Here is a 21,096-nt window from a genome sequence, read left to right on the forward strand (position 1 = left end):
TGGGCTCTGGTGGTGACAGCTGTGATAGGCGCTCACATTTGGCAGTTGAGGGAGCGTGAAGGGGGTAAAGATGATGGACGTTACTCACCGATAAACTCGATTGCCTCGCTGAACCAGGAGCTGATGTCGGCTTTGTGGTTGTCCTCCACCGGGATGCTCTTGTAGAGGAAGGAGTCCACAAAGTGGTTGGGACAGTTGGCCGAGACGTTGATCAGAGCGGTGATCCCCAACATGTCCAGCATGTCTTTTCTTGAAGCATGGTAAGCACTGCCAAGGTACAGGAAAGGCAAGATCTCCACTGGACCCCCCTACACAGAAAGAAAGTAAACAAAGCAACCCCATTCAGTCAGCACCAAAACACTACAACAGGAAGTAAGACACAAACGTGTGCTATTGAGTATCTGTGGTGTGTACTCAATCAATTAAAGATACTGACCTGGTCATATAAAGGAGTATTGCATGGACTACAGCTTGGGTCTGCACTCTCAGGATGGCTGGAGCTCAGGGGCAAACTAAGCCCCTGTGGAGGGGAGGCTCTGGTACACGTATCTGGATACTCTGTGGAAAAGGTCTCAAAACCACCTGCGAAGGGGAGAAACAATACATGTCTATCAGATCACAGCACCGAGGCACAGCCACGTTTAAATATGGGTCTCCAACAGGGTGACAACTGCTCACGGGTCTATTTTGGAACATTGTTTACTCCAGCACCAGCTGGTATGGTGACAGCTGTAATCCGCATTTGTTGCCCCGTTGTTAGGATACAGTGAAATAATTGCGTGAGGCAGTAAGAGACCTGTGTTTTTTCATCTCTCCCTTACCTTTGAGAATAAAAACCCTGGCTCCACAGGGGTCGCGACGCAGGGCCGTAACAGCGAGCATCAACGTCCCGTCTTTCTTCGCCTGGCTTAAGTCCGAACTGCGGTCGTCGAGCAGCACGACCGACTGGTACTCCCCGGACAGGAGTCGGTTCCTTGTGTCCTCGTTGGGGACAATGTGCTCAAGTCCTAGACCTCCCCTGGCTCTCCGGCGCACTATGGTGCTGAAGCGCACGTTGGTAGAGCCCGATATGTGGGACGAGTTGAAGGACAGGAAGGAGCGGCAGTCCAGCACCAGGCAGCCCGGGACCTCGTCCTCCAACAAGCAACGGAGGGACTCACAGTGGATGGTGGGGACCTCCATTATGACCATAGTAGGACGGCGGGATTTAAATAGTAAATCCAGATACATAAAGCTTGTACGGCAGTGAAACAGAAGTTTAGGTTTCCCCAAAAGTAATGTTTGAAGCGGCGAGTCCTTTGTTCCGGCTATTTGTTCAGAGAAAATAAAACGGTTTAAACAAAGTTTTAAGAATATCGAAGCTAGTCCTTTCCTCTTGTTTGAGTGTATCCGGTAGTTTTTAGGTTCTTCTTTAAAAGTTTAGTATATATAACTTTACAGTGAGCTGCTTCTGCCTCTGAGCGCTTTGAAGAGCGTTTATATACGGCTCGTGCCTGTGAATGAGAAGGCACTAACGTCAGGTGGACCGCCCTTCTTGGCTTCCTGCCAGCACTGCAGACGTCATTCCCCCCCCCCCGTTCTCCTCCCTCCCGACTCTCCTCCCCTAGAGCAGGAAGGGGCTCGTGCACATGCTGGACATTTCTTAACGTGCGCACAGCACGTACGCGGGCACGCAATGTCAAGAACGTTTTGACTGGGACACTGGAGTCTATTTTTGTTTTCGTTTTATCTTTTATAAACGCGTGTAGAATTCATGAATCTTATGTTTCCAAATTACCAACCGTTTGCGTAAAATGTCCGTGTGTCAGCAAATAAGGAATTTGCCAAATTTTCCATGATGTTAGTGTTTAATTAGATTTCTATTTTGCCTCTTCAGCTGAGAGTTGACAAATAACAAGATAATAAGTAAATATAGGCCATGGGGGCCATAAAGGTTTATTCTTTGTTTTTATTAGCCAGAGGTACATAGTGTTCAATGCCCCGAGAGCAAAGGCTAACCATAAAAGTTAATCACTGTATAGAAATCTGAAGTCCAGTAAATTTCCACATGCTGAGAAACAAAACATGGTCTGCCAGGAAGACAACAGCAGATGGAGATCTCTTGACCTGCCCCCTTCTGTTTCATTCGTGGCCTAAATCAAAACGGAGTTTTTGACCACCAAAAAAAGTTTATTTTAAAAATCAAGAATGATGAGCCTGCAATCACTGTGGGAAACCCTTTTTGATTCGTTCATTCGTGTGGTTTTCTGACTCATGGGCAACACTGCAGTCTCATAATATGGAAGCAGGAGGATCATTATTGACAGACAATAGGCGTCTAGTGACAAGAGGGGGTTTTGAAACTGCAAAGCAGTCATGCCGGCATTGTTTTGTTGTGAAATAAATGTTTACTCAGCAGACTTGAAGACGAGTACTGTTGGGACATATCTTACAGTACATACAGACATGCAGACACACACATAGAGAGAGAGAGAGAGAGAGAGAGAGAGAGAGAGAGAGAGAGAGAGAGGATGAGGGGGAGGGGAGGCTTTAAAGACATAAACTTAACCAATCACAACAAAGTGTAAAAACTTTCCAGCCGGTTTAACCTCACAGTCCTGTGAGATGAGTCAACTGTTTGACACATGCTGGAATGTTACACACTATGGAGACGGGTTAAACGTGGCTCTGAAAACACTCTTTACCAAACATTTTGTCCTCAAATCCATCTTCCCTCCAGTCACAGGGCGATAGCTTTATGTGGTAGGAAAGAAATCAAACACCTGGTGACGTTGTAGGCAATAACAGCTAGAAGGGGCCTGGTGAAGCAATTGTGTATTTCCATGAAGTAGAAAAGGGCCATGATAACCAGCAAATAAGACCATGTATGATTGAAACCAAAACATTCATTTCATTTAACAAAAAACTCTTCTTCTATAAGTGTGGACATTTATCCGCACAAATGTCCTCTCAGAATACAAACCTGTCTGGGTGTGTCTGAGTGTGAATATTTGCATATAGCCTGAGTTATTGCTCTGTTTTGGAGTTCCATAATTATGGCCCGTAACCAACCGTAGCTCTCTCTCACGCAGAAAGGGAAGTGAAACAGAGGACGACACAGAGGCATTTTCTGCGGTCCGACCTTGCTGTTACTTGCTGTCATCCCTGCCTATTTACTGTCATTGTCACTACGGGCAACAGCTGAGCCATCAGTGGGAAAACACAGGGCCTATCCTGTCTTCTAGTGTCTCGACAACAAACAAGTTATTTGAGACAAAAACGTTTAGTTTCATCTACAGTCTATTTGAGTGTGGGGAGAACAAAAAAAGAAAACATGGGAAAAACCTTAACTGATGGAGATAACATATTTTTTCAACATCATCAAAGCATACAGCTCTCTGTTTCTGGGTTATGATGGGAACATAGTTGAAAAATACCTCTGTATCAGTTACATGAAAATGGATAACCGTAATGGGAACATTTAGTAATGTTGAAACTTTAAACCCACACACAAATTAACTTGCCAATCTTATAGTCAACTTACCAAGCACTACACGTTCTACCCTGTTACCCATTTGCACTAACAAGTAATACATGTTGATGAATAATTTGCAAGCTTTTCTGACAATGTTCCAAGACTTTTTTGTATGTCATTCAAACAGTGTAGCTGGTGGGATTGGGGCCAATGGGGGCATTAGACTTCACCACATGAATTTTAATAAAAAACGTCTCACATGGTTTATGGTCCGCTGTTTGTCTGCAAACTTAAAAAACGGTCCAGAATGCACAGCAGTTACTCTGACCACAGGTTGGTAACACTTTACTTTAAGTAGTACTTAATAAATCATTTATAATGCACATGAATGTAGATGTAAGCAGATATAAGGTATAAGATATGATATCATATGTATAAGAATCACTCACAACTATATTATGTTGTTGTATTACATTATATTGTCAATCCCCAGTTGCATCAGCTAGGTTTCACATGAGGAGTTACAGTAACAGATACATTTATAAACACTTCAAAATGTGTTTTCAACTACGCCTAAATTATATAGTATACTACTGTAAGCTACTATTTGGTGCATATTTATTATATTGGTCATATAAATCTATATATGTCTTTTTATACTATTTTAGGATGCCTTTTGAGTATCTGGCCAAGGAATAACAGATGGATTACGCACACATTATTTTAATGTTGATAAAGATATTCTTTTAAGCCTATACTATACTGTATTACTGAGTATTACCCTAGACCACCCTACAATGTATTGATTGCCCAGGTGCTGCATATGGAAAGTGACTGGTTACATCTGGTGAGAAACATCTCTTCTCTCTATGATATTCATGTGTTGTGTACATGGTCCCGAAAAAAATAATGTAATAAAACGGAGAAAAAAAAAAGCTCCGAATTGTCACAAGACCCGCTCTTTGTTTGTATTATTTTAATCGCTTCTATTATGTTTTTTTTTAAATACTAGAAAGTTTTCAACGAACGTTTATTAACACAAACCTGATAAAAACGTCGCAGCCGGAAGTAGAATCAGAGCGAACCGGAAGTAGCTTTCAGCCAATCGGCTTTTGCAAAGCGTACTAAGCTGACGTCAGCCCGGTACCGATGAACAACCGGTAGCATTGAAGAGAGCTCTGTGTTAGCCCTTTGTCCGCTAATCCCCCCCCTCCCTGTTAAACGTGCTAGCATCATGCCTTTCGATGTTAGGAGGTGAGTACGGAGCTTCCGTTCATTTTGGGATGAGGTATGAAGGGATCGATGGCGGTGTTTTCACAGTCTGAATTAAGGGCTGGCAGAAGCATCGCTCACTAAATGAGCGGGTCAAAGTTGTAACAGTGGTGTTTAACATGTGGCATGAATGGGCCACATCGTCGCATGGGGTGCAGAGTTTGTGTTGACTCCGTGGAGTGATGTTCAGGTACGCTCACAAGAGTTTTTTTTATGTGAGGGTTCCTGGCTGCGCATGTGCAGACGTCCTCATCCATCCCCCGATGCGTCCTAATGTTTGTAACACGTGAAGCCTCAGGGCATAGTGACGGTCACATTGTTTTACGAAACAAACGTGATGGCCTGATCTAGTCTTCTTCACAAATCCATGCTCTATAATCATCACAGTACCCTTTTCTGTGTAAAGGCATTCAGATTCATTAGCTACCAATAAACAGTCAAAGACACGCAATACACATCCAGCAATACACCTGACGATTCCACTAACCTATAGATACCGTGGGTTATCAGACACAGAGACAATAGTCACACCTTCGGGGCTGTTGGAACTGTCAATAGAGCACGCCCTTATCAAAATATAGGAGTGTGGGCACTTCCTAATTTGGGCAGTGATACTGTACTGACTGGTAGTCTGTCAAACTCTTGTGGTCGCAGCCACATATCCTTCCATTTGATCAGAAAGTAAAGTACAACTGCAACCAACAATTTATAATTTCACTCGTTTTAAAGCAACAATTCTAAACATCTTCTTGTTCCAGTTTCTCCAATGTGAGGCGTTGCTGCTTTTCTGTGTTTTGTAGAACTGTAAATCTAACATGTTGGGGGGGGGGGGTTTGGGCTGTTGATCGGACATAACGAGCACCTTGAACACGGTGGTCAGTCGCAGCCCTGGGTAGCACACAGGAGACGTCTGTCACAGTTACTCTCGTCTTGAATCTACCAACATACAGGATCTGGCGTAACTCTCGTTTGCATTGCAGCAGCAGATGACCTATGTGTGAGGGTTGTGTGAGAGCGGGTGTGTCACAGGGTTACCAAGTGGTCATGTCCCGTTCAGAGGCTTCTCTCACTCGATCGTACAAAAACCTGCATTGCAACAGCTGGAATTAGTTTGATTGACCAACTAACTAGTTCAGAAACACACGGGGGTTAGTCGCCAGCGTGAGAGTGTGTAGCAACATAGATTACTGTAGATTACACCATGAGCTAGGGCAGCGTGTATTCCCAGAATGCTATGTTGTCTTTGACGACTAAATATATTAATCAACACCAGCAGTTGATTGACTATAAAAGTGCTTCGGCTGGTTTTATTCCTTTTCTGATTGTCAACAAATCGCGTGGAAAGACCAGCATTGTGTTAATGTTAATGTACCTGTCGTTACTTTATGCTCGCTGTCTGTGTCTCTCACAAATATATTGTTTTTATTGTTAAAGAAAGCTTAGTCATTTCCTAAAACAGCTGGGTATTGTAGTTTTTAAGAAAACATTACTTAAACTGGTGTTAATGCATTTGTTTAGGACTATTTTCAGCTGTGGATTAATACACGTTTGGTGTTCTAGGGCGTTTGCAGCCGCAGAATTGCTTTGGTTGCTTGTTAGTTGGATCAGTTAATTGTTGGTTTTCGACTCTTTGTTGATGAAAATAGAGAAATATAGAATATCACCGACTTTATCCTTTAAAATGTACTTAAAATATTTGTTTGAAACAGAGTGACTGCATTCACATCCATAAACCAACCATCTTAGGAAGAGTTTTCTTAAAATGCTTCCTCTATACACATCTTGTTGATGTGTTATTACTAAACGCATATCGGACTGGATGTGAATGTTCTGAAATGCCTTCCCCCACGACACAGGACCTAAAATGGTAATAACACTGGAATAACATAGCTGAATGTATTGTCTTCCTGTGCTGCTCTTGACTGGTTCTTCAGCAGTAATATAGACAAAGATCCGCTTCTAATGATGAGGATAGAATGACATCAGCTCATCTGAGTGAATAACTGAAAGGATTTTATCCCCAAGTTTAATTGACCCTCAGATTATGTCATTTATTGACACATGCGGAGTTTGGTTTTGCGCTAACCTGATGATGTAATGTGTTTGCTCCTCGAATAATCAGACCACGGTGACTTCAGTAAGGGAGCTCGGTGTCAATAGATGCCATGTCTTTCAATCTTGGCCGTGATGAGCGACTGTTTGCTGTTTTGATACTTGACGTAAACTTCCGGCAGGTGATTGAATTGAAGCCCTACGTAAAAGAGAGGCGTAGGCACATGTGCAGCTTATAGCTCGTGATCAAAAGTGAGAAGAACGTTCATCATAAACATCCGTTATCTGCCTTTTGCTGCTGCAATACATAAAAGAGAATGAACTTCTGACTCACCATGACTCATTTGGCGAGGCATACGGTCTATTTCGCACTTTCTTGAAAAGCGGCCCTGTGGTGTCAACAGAGGGATGCTGGTACACCATGTCCTCACTAATAACACGCGAGCCCTCCTTGCAGAAGACTGAGCAGTGACGGAGGGAGGTGTGTTGACTGTAATTCAGGAAATTACAAACATCAGCAACGCACCGAGAGCTGAACTCTGGAGAGTGAGCTTTAGTATTCACGAATACAAAGTGTTCTGAGCAGAGAAGATTAAGGGAAACTGAGTTCTCATCCAACCTGGAAATAAGTGAGCCAGAGTGTATTCGATATGTTACGTGAACTATTTAATTATATTAAGTATTTAAGAATGATGCATTTCAATCAGGACATTTTAAATCATCATGATGCGTTAAAGAAATACTGAATGTATTTCTTCACAAAACAACTTCATTTTTTGCATTTCAAATGCTGCCGTATCATATCTAAGTTTAATTGAATGAAGATATATTGATGTCGTATATTTAAAAACAACTGGTGTAATACAAATTACGCTTTACTGGAGTTATCGTATATTTTATTTAAATAAAAATGTGTAAAAAGTGCATTAACGTCTAGTTGTTTTTTATAATTGTTTCGCTGTAGATGAAATTAGTTCCTCTATTGGTTGTTTTATTCTGAAGTCAAGGATAATGTCAGAAGTCTCTTTTTTTTTTTTTCCTTCTGGGCATTTTCCCTGAACCAGTAGTCTGACTTCTCTACCTCCAGTCTGTAGACGTCTTCATCGTCTCTCGACATCAGTCCTACAATTGTGCTGTCGTCCGCGTATTTCACAATCCTGATGAAATCGATGGACAGACTTTGAACTCCCGTGTTAGGGTTGACTGTATCATCTGTGGACCGGTTTGGGTGATAGTGCTGCGATGCCATATTGGTATATTTGCCCTTAACCTGAAGTGTAATTCAGACCGTGTGTCCAGATATAACAAGACTGTACAGTAACATCCATCGGAGACTATTTTTACAGTTCACATGCTTAGCATCGGTTTCCATCTCGCGTCGCGACTGACCAGACGAGTGAGATTTAGTTTCCTCACACGTATTCGAATTTAGCAGTGGGAAAAACTGTGACTGCTAAAAATAGGTGTTTGTGTGATCCTACAGCAAGAAGTGAGGATCCTCAAAAGTGGTGGCAAGGTGCGTGCAGTGTGCAAAAATGTACATGATTTTATACGTACATGGCTGGTTTTTGTGTGATATGATACAACCAAGATCTTTTTAAAATGCATTAAAAGTGACAGTTAAGGTGAGCATGCAATCCTTGAACTGAAGTCAGAAATATGGAAATCATCAGAACTAGTAGACTTTGGAGAGGACGGGGGGAAAGAGACCCTCCCTCTGCACACTAGAGCTTTACATCCAGGAAGTGTGTTACCCTCGACGTTATTATGATCCTGAAACAGAGACCAAGGGGAGCTGGCTGAGGTGTTTAGGATACAGGGGGTCCTTGAGCGCTAGACGAAAACAAAAGGAGTGAAAGTTGAGGCAAAACAAGAGAAGCAGCGGGATCTGGGCTGGACAGGAAGCCGTCCCTCCCACTTCCTCCCCCTGTCCTGCTACGCATCAGCTGGGATTATTTCACCGACCGCTCTCGGTGGAAGGAACGCGAACAGATGTGAGTGTGTTGGGATGGAGATGAGTGAGCGTGAGAGTGAGGAAGAGGGAGCGGGTGGGGTTGGTCAGCGATGAAGTTTGGGGTCGAAAATGTTTCACTGCCCAAAAAGGACATGTGCGAGAACTCATGAACTTAAATAGTTTTGGTGTTGAGTAGCAGGTATTTCCCCCCCCCCCCCCCCACACTTTTTCAGCTTTTTCAAGCTGAGAAACAATATTTCATAAGAGAGTGGATTATGTCAGGTTGCGATGATCCTCCTCAGCTTCTGATTCACACACAGTCTGAAAAGTCAAAGCGAGAAATGTCAAGTTGAAGATTTAAACGAGAATAAAGTGGGATTGTGCCAGCTTGAATCCTTCACTGCTGGTGTCGCTGTATGTAATTGTACAGTAACTTCCAGAAGAGAAAACTATATAATTTAAAGTTGTGTTACTGCAGTTGTGTTTATGATTCAAGTGTGTCTCTTTTCACTGGTGTGTGTGTGTGTGTGCGTGAGTGTGAGAGTGTGTGTGTGTTTGTGTTTGTGTTTTGTCGGCTTTGTGTTTTCCTGTGTATATGTTGGTTGAGCGTCATAGACCTTTGTTGAGGTTAGGTCAGGATCACAGAGCACACATTCAAACGAAGAGGTGTTACTCTGTAAAATATGTGTGTGTGAGTGTGTGTGTGTGTGTGTGTGTTGCTGGGTGTCTGGACCTGTTGTGTATAGTGGCGGCGGTCCAGAACTAACATTCCACCACTCTTTCGTAATATTGCGCAGCCTTGTTGGTACAGAGTGTTCTTCTCTTCTCAGCACGTAGTGTTTACATTTTCTTTTCTCTTCTTTTTTTTTCTCACTCCCCTTTCTCTTTCTTCCTTTCTTTCCTCAGATTCGATATCTACAGGAAAGTGCCAAAAGATCTCACCCAGCCCACATACACGGGAGCTTTCAGTGAGTAGTCCTTCACCCACAACAGGCCCAGATTATGAGCGTTATTTGTGGGTGTTTCTTATTTGGATATTTTTGTTTAATCAAGTTTTAGTTGCCCACTCGTCCACATATGTATGTTGGGTTAATCATGTAAAATGTATACAAGTAAGTTTGGGCCAATGAAGTTCTATTCCCCATTCAGTGTCAAACCTAAAATACACACACTTGATTGATACCACTCTCATGTCTGCACTTAAAATATGAAACTACCGCCAGTTGACGGTGGGTTTAGCTTAGCACAACGGCTGAAAACGGAGGGAAACAGCTAGCCTCGTTCTGTGCGAAGGTAACAATCCTCCAGCCGCTTGTAACAAATTTACACGACAAGTTTTATTGCTTTTACACCTCCATTAATGCGAGTATTAAACAAGTGAGATATTGATGCGATAATTAGTGAGCTGGTGGTCTGATTTAGCTGTTTCCAATTTTTGTGCCAAGCTTAGCTAAGTAGCTATTGGTTCCAGCGTCATATTAAGACCACAACTTGTTGTTTTGACACGTCAGCTACTACGATTACTGTTTAGCATGCTATGTCATTTAGGGAGGTGGCTAAATTGGAAACAGTTTAGGCAGGCCAGAACAGCTGTAGTTCAAGTACCTGCCTGTCCCGGCGCAGAGGTGCGTCCTGAGCACAGGGAGTACCTGTTACAGCACAAACTAGTTTGGTAAGAATGTTAATGGCCATCGCCTCAGGCACCTGAGAGAAGAAAAACCAGTGGCAATCTGAATCGGGTCATGTGATTTCCTGCTTGTCATCGATATGTAATCATGGAGCTGTATTGATTATTCACTTCATTGAAGACAAAAAAAGACCCAATGACACACCTTTTGGCTCCACTTAGTCATCTACTAGTATTGGTTATTCATTGGTCAGCTGACGAACAGAATGACGAACCCCAAAAACAAACTTGATGACATCACGGATAGGCAGTGCTGTCACTGGATAGTGGACAGTTTAACACGGATTACAAACACCTTCCTGGATCACAGGGAAGAGAATGGCTTTGCTAAAGATATACACGCGGGGGTTTTTATTTGTCGCCCATGAGGAAATGGATGGAAGTTCTTCCTGTGCACAATCAACACCCTTCCTGTCTCCAGCCACTGTCTAGGGGTGAGGGCATCGGGTTGATTTGGATATTAGACTGTTACTGCTTCACCCTCGGCGGGTCGACTCACATCAGGGCTCGTGTGGTTCTGAGACTCCCCTCTTCACAAAAGGCCGAATATTTGACCCCGTCTGCTTTTGTTCTGTTTTAGGGCCCCATTCCTTTTGGGTAAAATTTTTACGGTACTTACTTTGGACAATAACAGTGGTCTCTGGACATAATGTATGTTTGTGTGTGTGCGTGTGAGAAAATGAGCCTTGGGCAGTGCAACAATCTGAAACGGTGTGATTCATGGTGTTACTGTGTCCGATCTTTGTGTCACAAGCTCTCTGTTGGAATTAAGCAACTTTTTGAGCCCGTTTCCTCACATGGTGTGTGAGCTCCAGTTAAAATCAAGACCGTTCACGTGAGGTCTTTTGCAAATCATTCGGCTTGTCAGTATTTCCGTTGTGGAGCGGTTTCAAACGGTAGCAGCCCATCACGCTGATCTTTAGTAATCCCCTTCCTTTGAAGCCCCGGGGAAGAATTAGTCTTCTTATGAACCTGAATCGGTGACCTGTGTGTCATAGCGACACTCCCTATTGTTTGTTGGTTAAACATTACTTTATGTAAAGCCTCCACCAGCCGCAGGTTGGGCGCTGCCAACCACAAGGTCATGTGACTGTGAGATCCTAGGAGACAGTTGCCACGTAAACACGCCTCACCTGCTGAGAGAGCGCTTCTCTGACCGAGGCTCTCGTCAGACCGGTTAGACCACAGATCAGTTCCTTCCATATTTATCTTAGTGAACACATGACGACGTTTAATGTGACCTGATTAGTTTCACACATGAAATGAAACGGGCAGCCTGAGCTTCTCCTTTTTAAGCCCAGGCTTTATTTAGGCTCAGGCTGAACAAAAACACTTATTATTTAAGGTTAATATTCCTAATTTGGTTTCTGTCTAGCTTTGAGTCTTCTTTGTAGGAGCTATTTTTAGTCGGGGGGGGGGGGGGGGGGGGAGATTGTCGGTGTGCGAGTTTGTTGAAGGAAACCAAAAAAAAAAGCTGTTTGTAGGGTCTGTGTAGCATGAGCTCACCTCTTTTAGAGCTGATATGCTGTAATGGCTGCCTGTTGTGCTGGTATTTAATGTACAATCAGTGAAGGAGGGTCATTTAAAAACCTGCATAATAGCAGGCTTAACACCGGCAGTAAAACTGCTATTTAGGGCCATTCTTTATGGCCGCTGTGATTTAATTAATGTGAATATCTTAGGTCAGCCATTCCCAAAGGCTGGAACAACCCGGCCCATTTGGTTTGCATCACCCCTTGCAATGTCGGTGTAACTTGAGATGAATGTGAAATAAATGCCATGCGTAAGATCAGCAGTGAGTGAAGTGTTTAAACAAGGTGTCCATTCTAACTTTCCTCCTCTCTGCCCACAGTTTCCATCCTCTGCTGCATCTTCATCCTCTTCCTGTTCCTGTCCGAGCTGACGGGCTTCATAGCCACAGAAATGTAGGTATCGCAGGCATCAAATCTCCGAATTAGTCCGCGTCTCGTAATATCCTGCGGCTGAAACACAAACGTCAAGAGGACGGTTCGTTTGTTGCCACGCGGGCTCAGGATCCACTGAAATATATACAAGACGGGGGAGCTGACGATGAATGTCGATGCCCTCATTATGACGTGTTCTGCTCGGCCCGTGTTGTAACCGATGAATGGAGGCAGCTTTCACACAGGAAATTGTCTTTGTGCATGCATCAGTCTCATGGTCATGTGTAATAAGGGATGACTAGGGGAGGCGGCGGGGTGGGTGTAACAGGAAGGAAATTACTCTCTCAGATGTTAAAGTCGTCTTCTTTTGCTCTAATTGACTGTTTTTTTTTCCTTCTCATTAAAAGTTTGGTTCAAGCTTACCTAACCATTTGTCTCTTCTCTGTCCATTACAGAGTAAATGAACTGTATGTGGATGATCCAGATAAAAGCAGTGGTGGGAAGATAGAAGTGAGTTTAAACGTCAGTTTGCCACACTTACACTGTGATTGTGAGTATATAATAATATAATAATATATACAACCGTACACCATTTCTTTGCATTACACTTCCTGTTTGTGTGTTTTCTTTTTTTTTTTAATATGGGCCTTTTTTATGGTTTTGTTTTCCTGCTTTATCAGACCGTATCATGCTTACCATGCTAAATGAAAAGATAAATGATGCCTTAGATAGAGAGCAAGACTCTCATAAAGAAGTAGTAAAGCTACATAATGGTTTGCATACACAGCTACCCAGATAACACGAGATCTAAGGCCGGCCTCCCGTCTGTGTTGCCTCCGTTTGATCCCGTGCGGCCACACGGCCGTGATCAAAGTTTGACTTCTCGGCTCCTCCGCTGTGCTTCGATGTCAGAGAAGTGGGCGGGGACGGAGAGCTGTCACTGGTTATTTGCTCCTCATGACTCCCGTCAGAAACTATGCCCAATGACACAACGCGTGTGCACAAATTGGCGAGGCTCTGGCAGCACAGAAAACACACATTTGTTCGATTCAAGCGATATCCAAAAATGGCAAAGCTAATAAATGCTGCCGGATTTCTGCGAGAGAGGCTTTGGCATGCAGACGCACAGCTGTTGGCCATGTGTTCAGACGACCTTACTCATGGCATACCTTAACAAAGGCGGTCTCATGCCGTTTCCAATTAAAGCTCTCTGTGATTGTATGTATGGTGGTTGTTTATTTGCAGAAATGTGGGGCCCTCTTTAAGTGCACACGCTGGTCTAACCACTCGGCAGCTGCATGTAATGAGTAGAAATGTTTCTCAGCGTCCTCCCGGCGAGTTAATATTGTACATATATTTTTCCGGGCCTCCAAACAGGTTGTCATCCATTACAAATTTACTCTGAGGGAGAAATCATTTCCATCCCTTTTTACTGTTTATCTGCTCTGCTCTGCTGTTCCAGATTTAAACACCGTCTCCCTCCACTGACCTTTTACGGGTTGCCAGGTCTTGATTTGTGACTTCATGGAAAAGCAGAACTGCGTGTAATAACCGTATAATAATTCTCATCCCGCCCCCCCATCCACTTTACATGAACACACTTCTCATTCTAAATGTCTTAAAAAGGAGAAACGACCGGCTCAGACGCACTCACAGTGGCACACTTGACTAGTGTTTGTGCACTGTGTTTTGAGAGACGGAGTGGGAGCCGAAGTTGTCTTGAATGTCAAAGGTCAGACAGACGGCATGTGGAGGTTTTGAGCACAGGTCCAGCAGACGTCCCTCTCTGCACTGCTAGCCAACACACAGCGCAGCCTGGCTCTGAAAATAGGCCACTGCCAGTGTGCCAACACGCGGCGGCCTGCAGGAGGGAGGGGGAGAGGAGGGTGGGGGGGTCAGTGAAGTCTAGATGGAAAAACACAGACAGGCAGGCAGGATAGGTGGTCTGTTTGGACTCTGTGTGTTTACTCTGCGGGTCACTCTCTGCAGAGTTTCTCTTTTTATTCTTCTCTTCCACTGTTAATAAAAAAAATAAAAAAAAGTACTTGTTTTAGTTTTTTTGCCTGTAAAAGAAATGAGAGCTGCAGCTAATGATTATTCTCACTATCAATAACTTCTTTGATTAATCAATTAATTGTTTGGTCCATAAAGTGTCCAAAGAAACCTGGAAAAATGCCAGGCGACTTCTATAATTGACTTATTTTCTATTTATAATGATGTTTGTTTTGACATGTATTCATCATTGTGTGTCTGTGTGAGCGCTGGCGTGTAGTTTCTTTCATTTCATTGAACTCAAAGACTAAAATAAAGATCAAGGTTATTGTACAGAATTGAGAAAAACAGAACATTTTTGGTGTAAAGCTGAAACAAGTTGATCAGTCATAACAAAATAAGTAATTAATTGACAAACTAAGTGTTAGATGCAGCCATAGTTGGGTATTTTTGCTTAACAAATTAAGATAGTAGTTGATTCATTTCTATTGTTTGATTAATTGTCTCAGCACTGAAAATGGTAAAAGTTTGCAACCAGCTTATTATTTAGTGTCATATTGTCTCTTCTTCATTCTATATTTAACTGTCTCCCATGTCTCCCTGTTTCTTCAGTGGTGGGTTTGGACATCCAGGATGAGATGGGCCGCCACGAGGTCGGTCACATAGACAACTCCATGAAGATTCCTCTCAACCAGGGGGACGGTTGTCGCTTTGAGGGAGAGTTCACCATTAACAAAGTAAGGCCTCATCACCACATAGTAGAGAGGAGAAGAAGAATAACCCACACACACACACACACACACACACACACACACACACACACACTGTATGAGGTTTAAATGGCTGAGCTGCCTCACAGAAAGCCTAAAGTTATTTTTTTTCCCCCTGTGTCCAGTAATTACATTATGATAGATTGGATTAGGATCTTTTGTGGGACATAAACTCTCAGACTATATGTTGTTTTTTTGTCTTGGACTTGAGATAAACATAGAGCCCCCCGTCTGAGACGAATGAAGCCGACCTGCTTCCTCCTCCAGTCTAAATTGAGTTATGTTCAATTTAAGAGCTCTGGGATCGGCTTCAGTTACGTCTGCAGTCTGGGCCCCGGGAAGCCCTGTTTGTCCTACCTCCATCGTGTGCGTCAGTCTTTCCAGTCCATTTAAAATGATTAACCCAGCAGTTGTCCATTTAACACTCTTGCTTGTGGAATATTTGGAAATATTGTGAAACGTGTTGAAGTGGATTTTTCTTCCGGACACAAGGGCCATTTGGTTTCCAACCAATCGCGCGCGTGTGTTTAGACTCGGTCAGTAGTTAACTAAATGTGTTGCAGGTGCTCACATTAACTTACCTCGCTGTGTGTGTGTGTGTGTGTGTGTGTGTGTGTGTGTGTGTGTGTGTGTGTGTGTGTGTGTGTGTGTGTGTGTGTGTGTGTGTGTGTGTGTGTGTGTGTCTTCAGGTACCAGGAAACTTCCATGTGTCGACGCACAGCGCTACAGCGCAGCCCCAAAGCCCGGACATGACTCACAACATCCACAAGTTGGCCTTTGGAGAAAAGCTCCAGGTCGGGACTCGCACTAAAACACACCGTGGGGAAAAATGGACACTGATAAAATCTAACGGTATCAAGGCTGAACACGGATCTCTTCTTTCTCTTTTGTCACGCAGGTACTAAACGTACAAGGAGCCTTCAATGCGTTAGGAGGGGCTGACAGGCTGTCATCTAATCGTACGTATGCACGCTGCACATGTACCCCTCGTATCCACTGCGTGACTTTTATGTAAGGTGTGATGCAATGAAACGAGACGCCTAGTGGGACGTCTTTTCAATCCAAAGTGGAATCACAGCTGACTTTGCATCTCGGATGGAAAGGCTCCAGGCAGCTGCGTCGTGATCAAAACTACATCCATTTTTGGACACTTTAACTTGTAACTTTACTTCTCTTGCAGCTCTGGCCTCGCATGACTACATCCTGAAGATTGTACCGACGGTGTATGAAGACCTATCAGGCAAACAGAGGTTCTCCTACCAGTACACGGTAGCCAACAAGGTGCAGTCTCCCTCCTATCATCCCGTGTTCCCTTTCCCCTCACCTGTTAGATCCTAACCCTCTGTGTCGTACGTTGTTTCTGCACATGTTGAGGCAGCAGCGGGACCATCCCAACATATGGCCGGAGCGTGTTTTGCCGCGTTAACTTGTGCACTCACCCGGAAGTGAAAGCTCGCCCCTAGTGACTGGAAACGCTCCCCAGATGTCAACAAACCATAAACACACTTCCTAGAACTGTGTTGATGGACAGCTGCTTTGGAGTTTGGAGTAATAACAGCGCAGGTCAGCTGTGAATCGAGGAGGATCAGGGCCTGAGCAGATTATTCCAAAATCAGCATAAATAAAGAATAGTGCACGAATCAGTGCTTCAATGTGTCAGTCTTTTTTTCTTTAGGTGAATTTAGGTTTTTTTTTTTGTTTGTTTTTTTTTGCAGTAATGCGATTTAAATGAATTCACTGATGTCGATGTTATTGCGTAACACATTGTAGCCTCTTCTTACTTACTTATTTAGTGAGCCAAGATTCATTTTCAATGAATCATTTATGACTTTTTAGTGACTTCATCTGAAAGCTATTCTATAATGACTCATAAACGCCGCCGCTGCCACCACCGGAGATGAGAATGAAATAACAAGATTGCTCTAAATTGATTTCTAAACACAATGGGTTGAAACGTCTGTTTATTAAATCAATTTTTCTCGCCACGTGCAGCTCCAAAAATGAAGTTTGTAACACGCTTTCTTTTTTTTCCCCCACAGGAGTACGTTGCTTACAGCCACACGGGCAGAATCATCCCGGCCATCTGGTTCCGGTACGACCTCAGTCCAATCACAGTCAAGTACACAGAGAGGAGACAGCCCGTCTACCGCTTCATCACAACAGTGAGTTAATCCTCCTCTGGGATTCGCCTGAACAAAAATATCTTAGTTCAAATAAAGTCAATTTGTTTTCATTCAAAGTCTTGAAGAGGTCTTGAATACAGTAAAAACTGGGATTTTAGGCTTTAAACACAATCTTTTAATTGTTTAGCATCTTTCAGCTCGTTGTTTTGGATCAACAGCTGGCAGCTTTAAAGTTTTGGTTCACTCTTATCAATGGTGCATGGCTCTGATAAACTGACACCCAGCAACAAACAGCAGACAGACGGAGTTAGCAGCTAGCCGGTGGACAAAGTGGAGCGTTCAGCAGCTACAGAGGCATATATTCCCCTCAGGAGCTGGTGGAGAGCCGGTTAGCTTAGCTTAGCATAGAGACTGGAAACAGATAGCCTGGCTCTTTCCAAAGATAACCATAACCAGTTTTTATCAGCTTATATTTGGTTATTTAATCTGTACATTTGACCTCCTGCATTCTTCTTTTCTCGTTCTCCGCCTCCTCTCCCCACTCGACCTTATCGGTTGAGGAATTTTGGCCGAGCCTGTACCACCTCATCGGCAAGGTTTCCTTCTGACTGATAATGCGGTCAGGATTAAATTGGCTGCCTGGCTGACGATCTACCCCATTATTTGTCCTTTGAGTTGTTTAGGTTCATCATGACTTGGCATGGCTAGGACATGACTGTAAGCATAGTGCGTTTATGAGTCACGGTTTAAGATTATGAGTCAAGCTGCAGCAGGACTCTTTGCTGGATTCCAGCACATACTGAGGTGTCAGTGAAATGTATTGTTGTTATTTAACGTGATCACAAGCATTGTTGAGATTGTAAGATTGTTGAGCAATTTCTAACCAGAGGAGAACAAAGTTGTTTTTTTTTTGTTTTGTTTTGTTTTGTTTTTTTTAAACCGGTGAGACTGACGGAGTGACTTGTGTTTCCTGTAGATCTGTGCCATCATCGGCGGGACGTTCACAGTCGCAGGAATCATCGACTCCTGTATATTCACCGCTTCAGAGGCCTGGAAGAAGATCCAGATTGGGAAAATGTCATGAGGACTGCTCCCCACTCCTCCCTACATCTTATTTATAAGTGCAAATTTGTTAGCCTGTTAGCTGAATCCAATCCTGCTCTAACTCACTTCCTTTTGGAGGTTGCTCCAAAGCGACCAAAGGAGTGGCTCCGGCACTCGATCTAACTACCAGGCTACACGGCTCAGTTACTTAAGCTCCTCTCAGGCTCCATCTGCTCTGATGACGTGTGGACGCAGACTATCACATGTCTGCTTCCTCCGTCTTCAGTGTCGGGAGAGGAGAGGAGAGGAGAGGGAAGCTCTTTTGTTACTGTGGAGATCAAGTACTGTGTGTCAGGGTTCAACCAGTCTGGGTATTTGAAGTCTGTACATGATTTTCTTTGAAGTATAAAAAAAACAAAAATCTGACATTCAATCTTTTTTTTTTTTAACGTTTGGTGCACAATTTGACACAAACCCCCACATATATTCAATCATAGGGAAGTTTTCAAGTTATGGCTGAATGATTTACAGACATAACGAAGTGTTTAAATTCATTTTAAAACGTTTAAAAAACAGTATTGGTCTAACTGTACTTGTTTTGTTTGTAAGCCGCAAAAAGGGAATTATCATTTGAAGGAAGTGTTCTGGTTGATAAGACCAGACTGAACTTTAAAGTGTTTCCGTAGGTCACGCTGTCCATAAAACTGCATTTTGAATCATGTGACCTCTTACTGTATCTCCAGTATTCACTGCATGTGCCTTTGGGTTTACTCTTCCACCGCACAGGGTTACCATCAGCTCTCATGTGTCTGTTTCAACGGCTGCTGTTACAACTTGTTTTGTAGATTCACTTTTTAAGAGATTTCTTTTTTTAATACATTGATCATTGTTTATCTTTCAGTCAATTTATACCAATATTTCATCAATGCTGTTTGATATCCTAGTTTTGGCTTTTTCCCCAATGCATTTGAATTACTGCATAAATATAGTGAATGTCTGTTTTTTTTTCTAAGAGAGCAAATGATTCAGTTTTTCTGTTTTTTTTTTTTACACGGTATGTGAACTCATTGAGTTTCTATGACGTTGTAAATTGTAGAGATTTGGTTTTGTAAGGAGAGAACTTGTAGGCCAAGGTGTTTGTCCTCTTTGGTCATTTTTCTTTCTTTTGTACTGTTTTAAAAGACTCTAATGGAGAACAGTGATAATCACAAGCCCTTAGAAACTGCTCTTTCTACTGCTAAGGTCATCCACTTCCTGTTCCGCCTCAAATTGCTCTGTAATGCTATGTGTTCCTCAAGTAAAGGCACCATAGAAATCACTGTTGTGTGCTCCATGTGTTCAGGTTTCTATAAGCCAGCTGCCAGCCGTTCGACAAGTTTTATTTCCTCAGTTTTAAGGATTTGCTCTTTTACGAGTCTAAGAGGGAGTACTATCCCTATCATTTTATAATAAACTCTAAAATAGTTAGTCAGGGAGTGCTGGTTTTAAGAATGAAGTGAGCTGCTGCTTTAAAAGATGATTATTTCGCATCAAAGTTGTCTGCTTGAACCCCTTTTTCACCTGAAACTGATGGTTTACCTAAATGTATCCAGGAATCAACAATTATTCATAGAAGCTGAAAATGGAACATTTCGACCTCTGATTTTGAAACATGAACTGAGCTCTAGTAGCTGTAATAGTGTGTGTGTACAACGAGGACTTTGCACCCAGAAGCTGCTCACTGGCAGCCAGAATCAACACCCTGCAAGTTGACGTTTGTGATGTGAGCATGTAAGAGGGTGTTAAACTGTCACAGCTGTCATGCTTACGTCCAGCTCTGATAAGAGGTGCTTAGCGTGACTCACTCCTTTTTATTCGCCCTACATCCTCCGTTTACCTCCGTCACTTTTAATTAATGTTAATGGCGTCGAGTCGTAATCAAGCTTCACCACCTCCACTCAATGACAAGATACATTTCTTTATTTCTCCCCATTTTAGTCATAGTTTGTACAAATGAAGGAAGAATACTCTATATATAAAAGATAAAATTCTAAATGTGTGAAAAGAAAATACTTCAGGTTTGTTTGTGTCATAATGCTGCCACCCAGTGGCTGGTTAGAGGATGTTCAGGCACATATAGCTCAGTCTGTTTGTTGAGGCAGCCGCCCGAGAGGAAGAGATGAGTAGAGGTGAGCTCTGGTCCCAAGGATCTATAACCCGATCTTCATTTATAAAGGACTAGTTACATGTTACTAAAACCTACACGCCTCCCTTGACCTGACCCACTATTTCAACCCCCTTATATTCTCTCGAGCTGCATCTTTGGTTAGATTACACGTTGGAGGAGGCCAGGCAGGGAGCGTCGGGCGAGGAGAAGAAGTCGCAGAAGCCTTCCTCGGACAGGTGTCCGTACTCGTTGTTGTAGAAGGTCTGTCCTGAAAGCTGGCTGAAGAAGTTGGGACGGTGCCTGGAGCTGCCGGCGCCACTGCTTCGACCCAGGGAACCATGGGAGGCTGTCAGCGGCTCTGTGCTGCTGCTGCTGCCCATACGACTGGGAATAGAACAAAAAACAACAAAAATGCTGTTTAGAAATAAGCAATCAGGATATAAAGTCTACAGGTACCTGTACTGTAGGTGTGTTGGACATTTTGAGTTCATGAACATGAATTGTTTCTCAACAGGGACGTCAGTTAAAGACCAAAGTTACTCTGGTCCATCTTTAAGCTCTGAACCTGTAACTGCTAAAAGTGGAAATTGGGGCTCAGAGTATAAGTCTGGTGACTCTGCATTTTCCTTATCGTCAACAAATCTCATGAAAGACCAACTGATCCTACTAACAAATGTTCTCTGTGTCGCCTAATGTGG

The 21,096-nt window shown here is 43.1% G+C and overlaps 3 protein-coding genes across 4 annotated transcripts in view; 1 reads left to right on the forward strand and 2 right to left on the reverse strand.

Annotated features, from left to right (window-relative positions):
- The window catches only part of dusp1 (dual specificity phosphatase 1), a 3,583-nt gene extending 2,117 nt beyond the window's left edge, over window positions 1-1,466 (reverse strand). Inside the window, exons 1-3 of the mRNA XM_031857956.1 lie at window positions 822-1,466; window positions 437-582; window positions 89-308 (exon numbers count right to left, since the gene is read on the reverse strand). Coding sequence (XP_031713816.1) covers window positions 89-308; window positions 437-582; window positions 822-1,230 — 775 coding nt within the window. The 5' untranslated portion in view covers window positions 1,231-1,466. The remainder of the gene's footprint in view (window positions 1-88; window positions 309-436; window positions 583-821) is intronic.
- A 3,119-nt stretch (window positions 1,467-4,585) lies between these two features.
- On the forward strand, window positions 4,586-19,570 carry ergic1 (endoplasmic reticulum-golgi intermediate compartment 1). 2 transcript variants are annotated; one of them, XM_031857721.1, is made up of 10 exons: window positions 4,586-4,708; window positions 9,639-9,700; window positions 12,272-12,344; window positions 12,779-12,873; window positions 14,928-15,052; window positions 15,775-15,879; window positions 15,984-16,044; window positions 16,266-16,366; window positions 17,125-17,247; window positions 18,185-19,570. In XM_031857721.1, the coding sequence occupies exons 1-10, from the start codon at window positions 4,689-4,691 to the stop codon at window positions 18,290-18,292; spliced, it is 873 nt and encodes a 290-aa protein (XP_031713581.1). In that variant the 5' UTR covers window positions 4,586-4,688; the 3' UTR covers window positions 18,293-19,570. The 2 variants fall into 2 exon arrangements, with proteins under 2 accessions (XP_031713581.1, XP_031713582.1); XM_031857722.1 differs by lacking the exon at window positions 9,639-9,700 and having other exon boundaries at window positions 4,587-4,708.
- The window catches only part of flt4 (fms related receptor tyrosine kinase 4), a 40,539-nt gene continuing 37,875 nt past the window's right edge, over window positions 18,433-21,096 (reverse strand). The window contains exon 30 of the mRNA XM_031857720.1: window positions 18,433-20,782. Within this exon, the coding sequence (XP_031713580.1) occupies window positions 20,563-20,782 (220 nt within the window). The 3' untranslated portion in view covers window positions 18,433-20,562. The remainder of the gene's footprint in view (window positions 20,783-21,096) is intronic.

Source organism: Anarrhichthys ocellatus, unplaced genomic scaffold (genome assembly GCF_004355925.1).
Source record: "Anarrhichthys ocellatus isolate YVR2014 unplaced genomic scaffold, GSC_Weel_1.0 scaffold19, whole genome shotgun sequence".
NCBI lineage: Eukaryota > Metazoa > Chordata > Actinopteri > Perciformes > Anarhichadidae > Anarrhichthys > Anarrhichthys ocellatus.

Coding starts and splice junctions, on each gene's coding strand:
- ergic1 (XM_031857721.1), top strand. CDS start 4,689: ATGCCTTTCGATGTTAGGAG. Junction 9,701..12,271: donor CACATACACGGGAGCTTTCA/GTGAGTAGTCCT, acceptor CTCTGCCCACAG/TTTCCATCCTCTGCTGCATC. Junction 17,248..18,184: donor TCTACCGCTTCATCACAACA/GTGAGTTAATCC, acceptor TGTTTCCTGTAG/ATCTGTGCCATCATCGGCGG.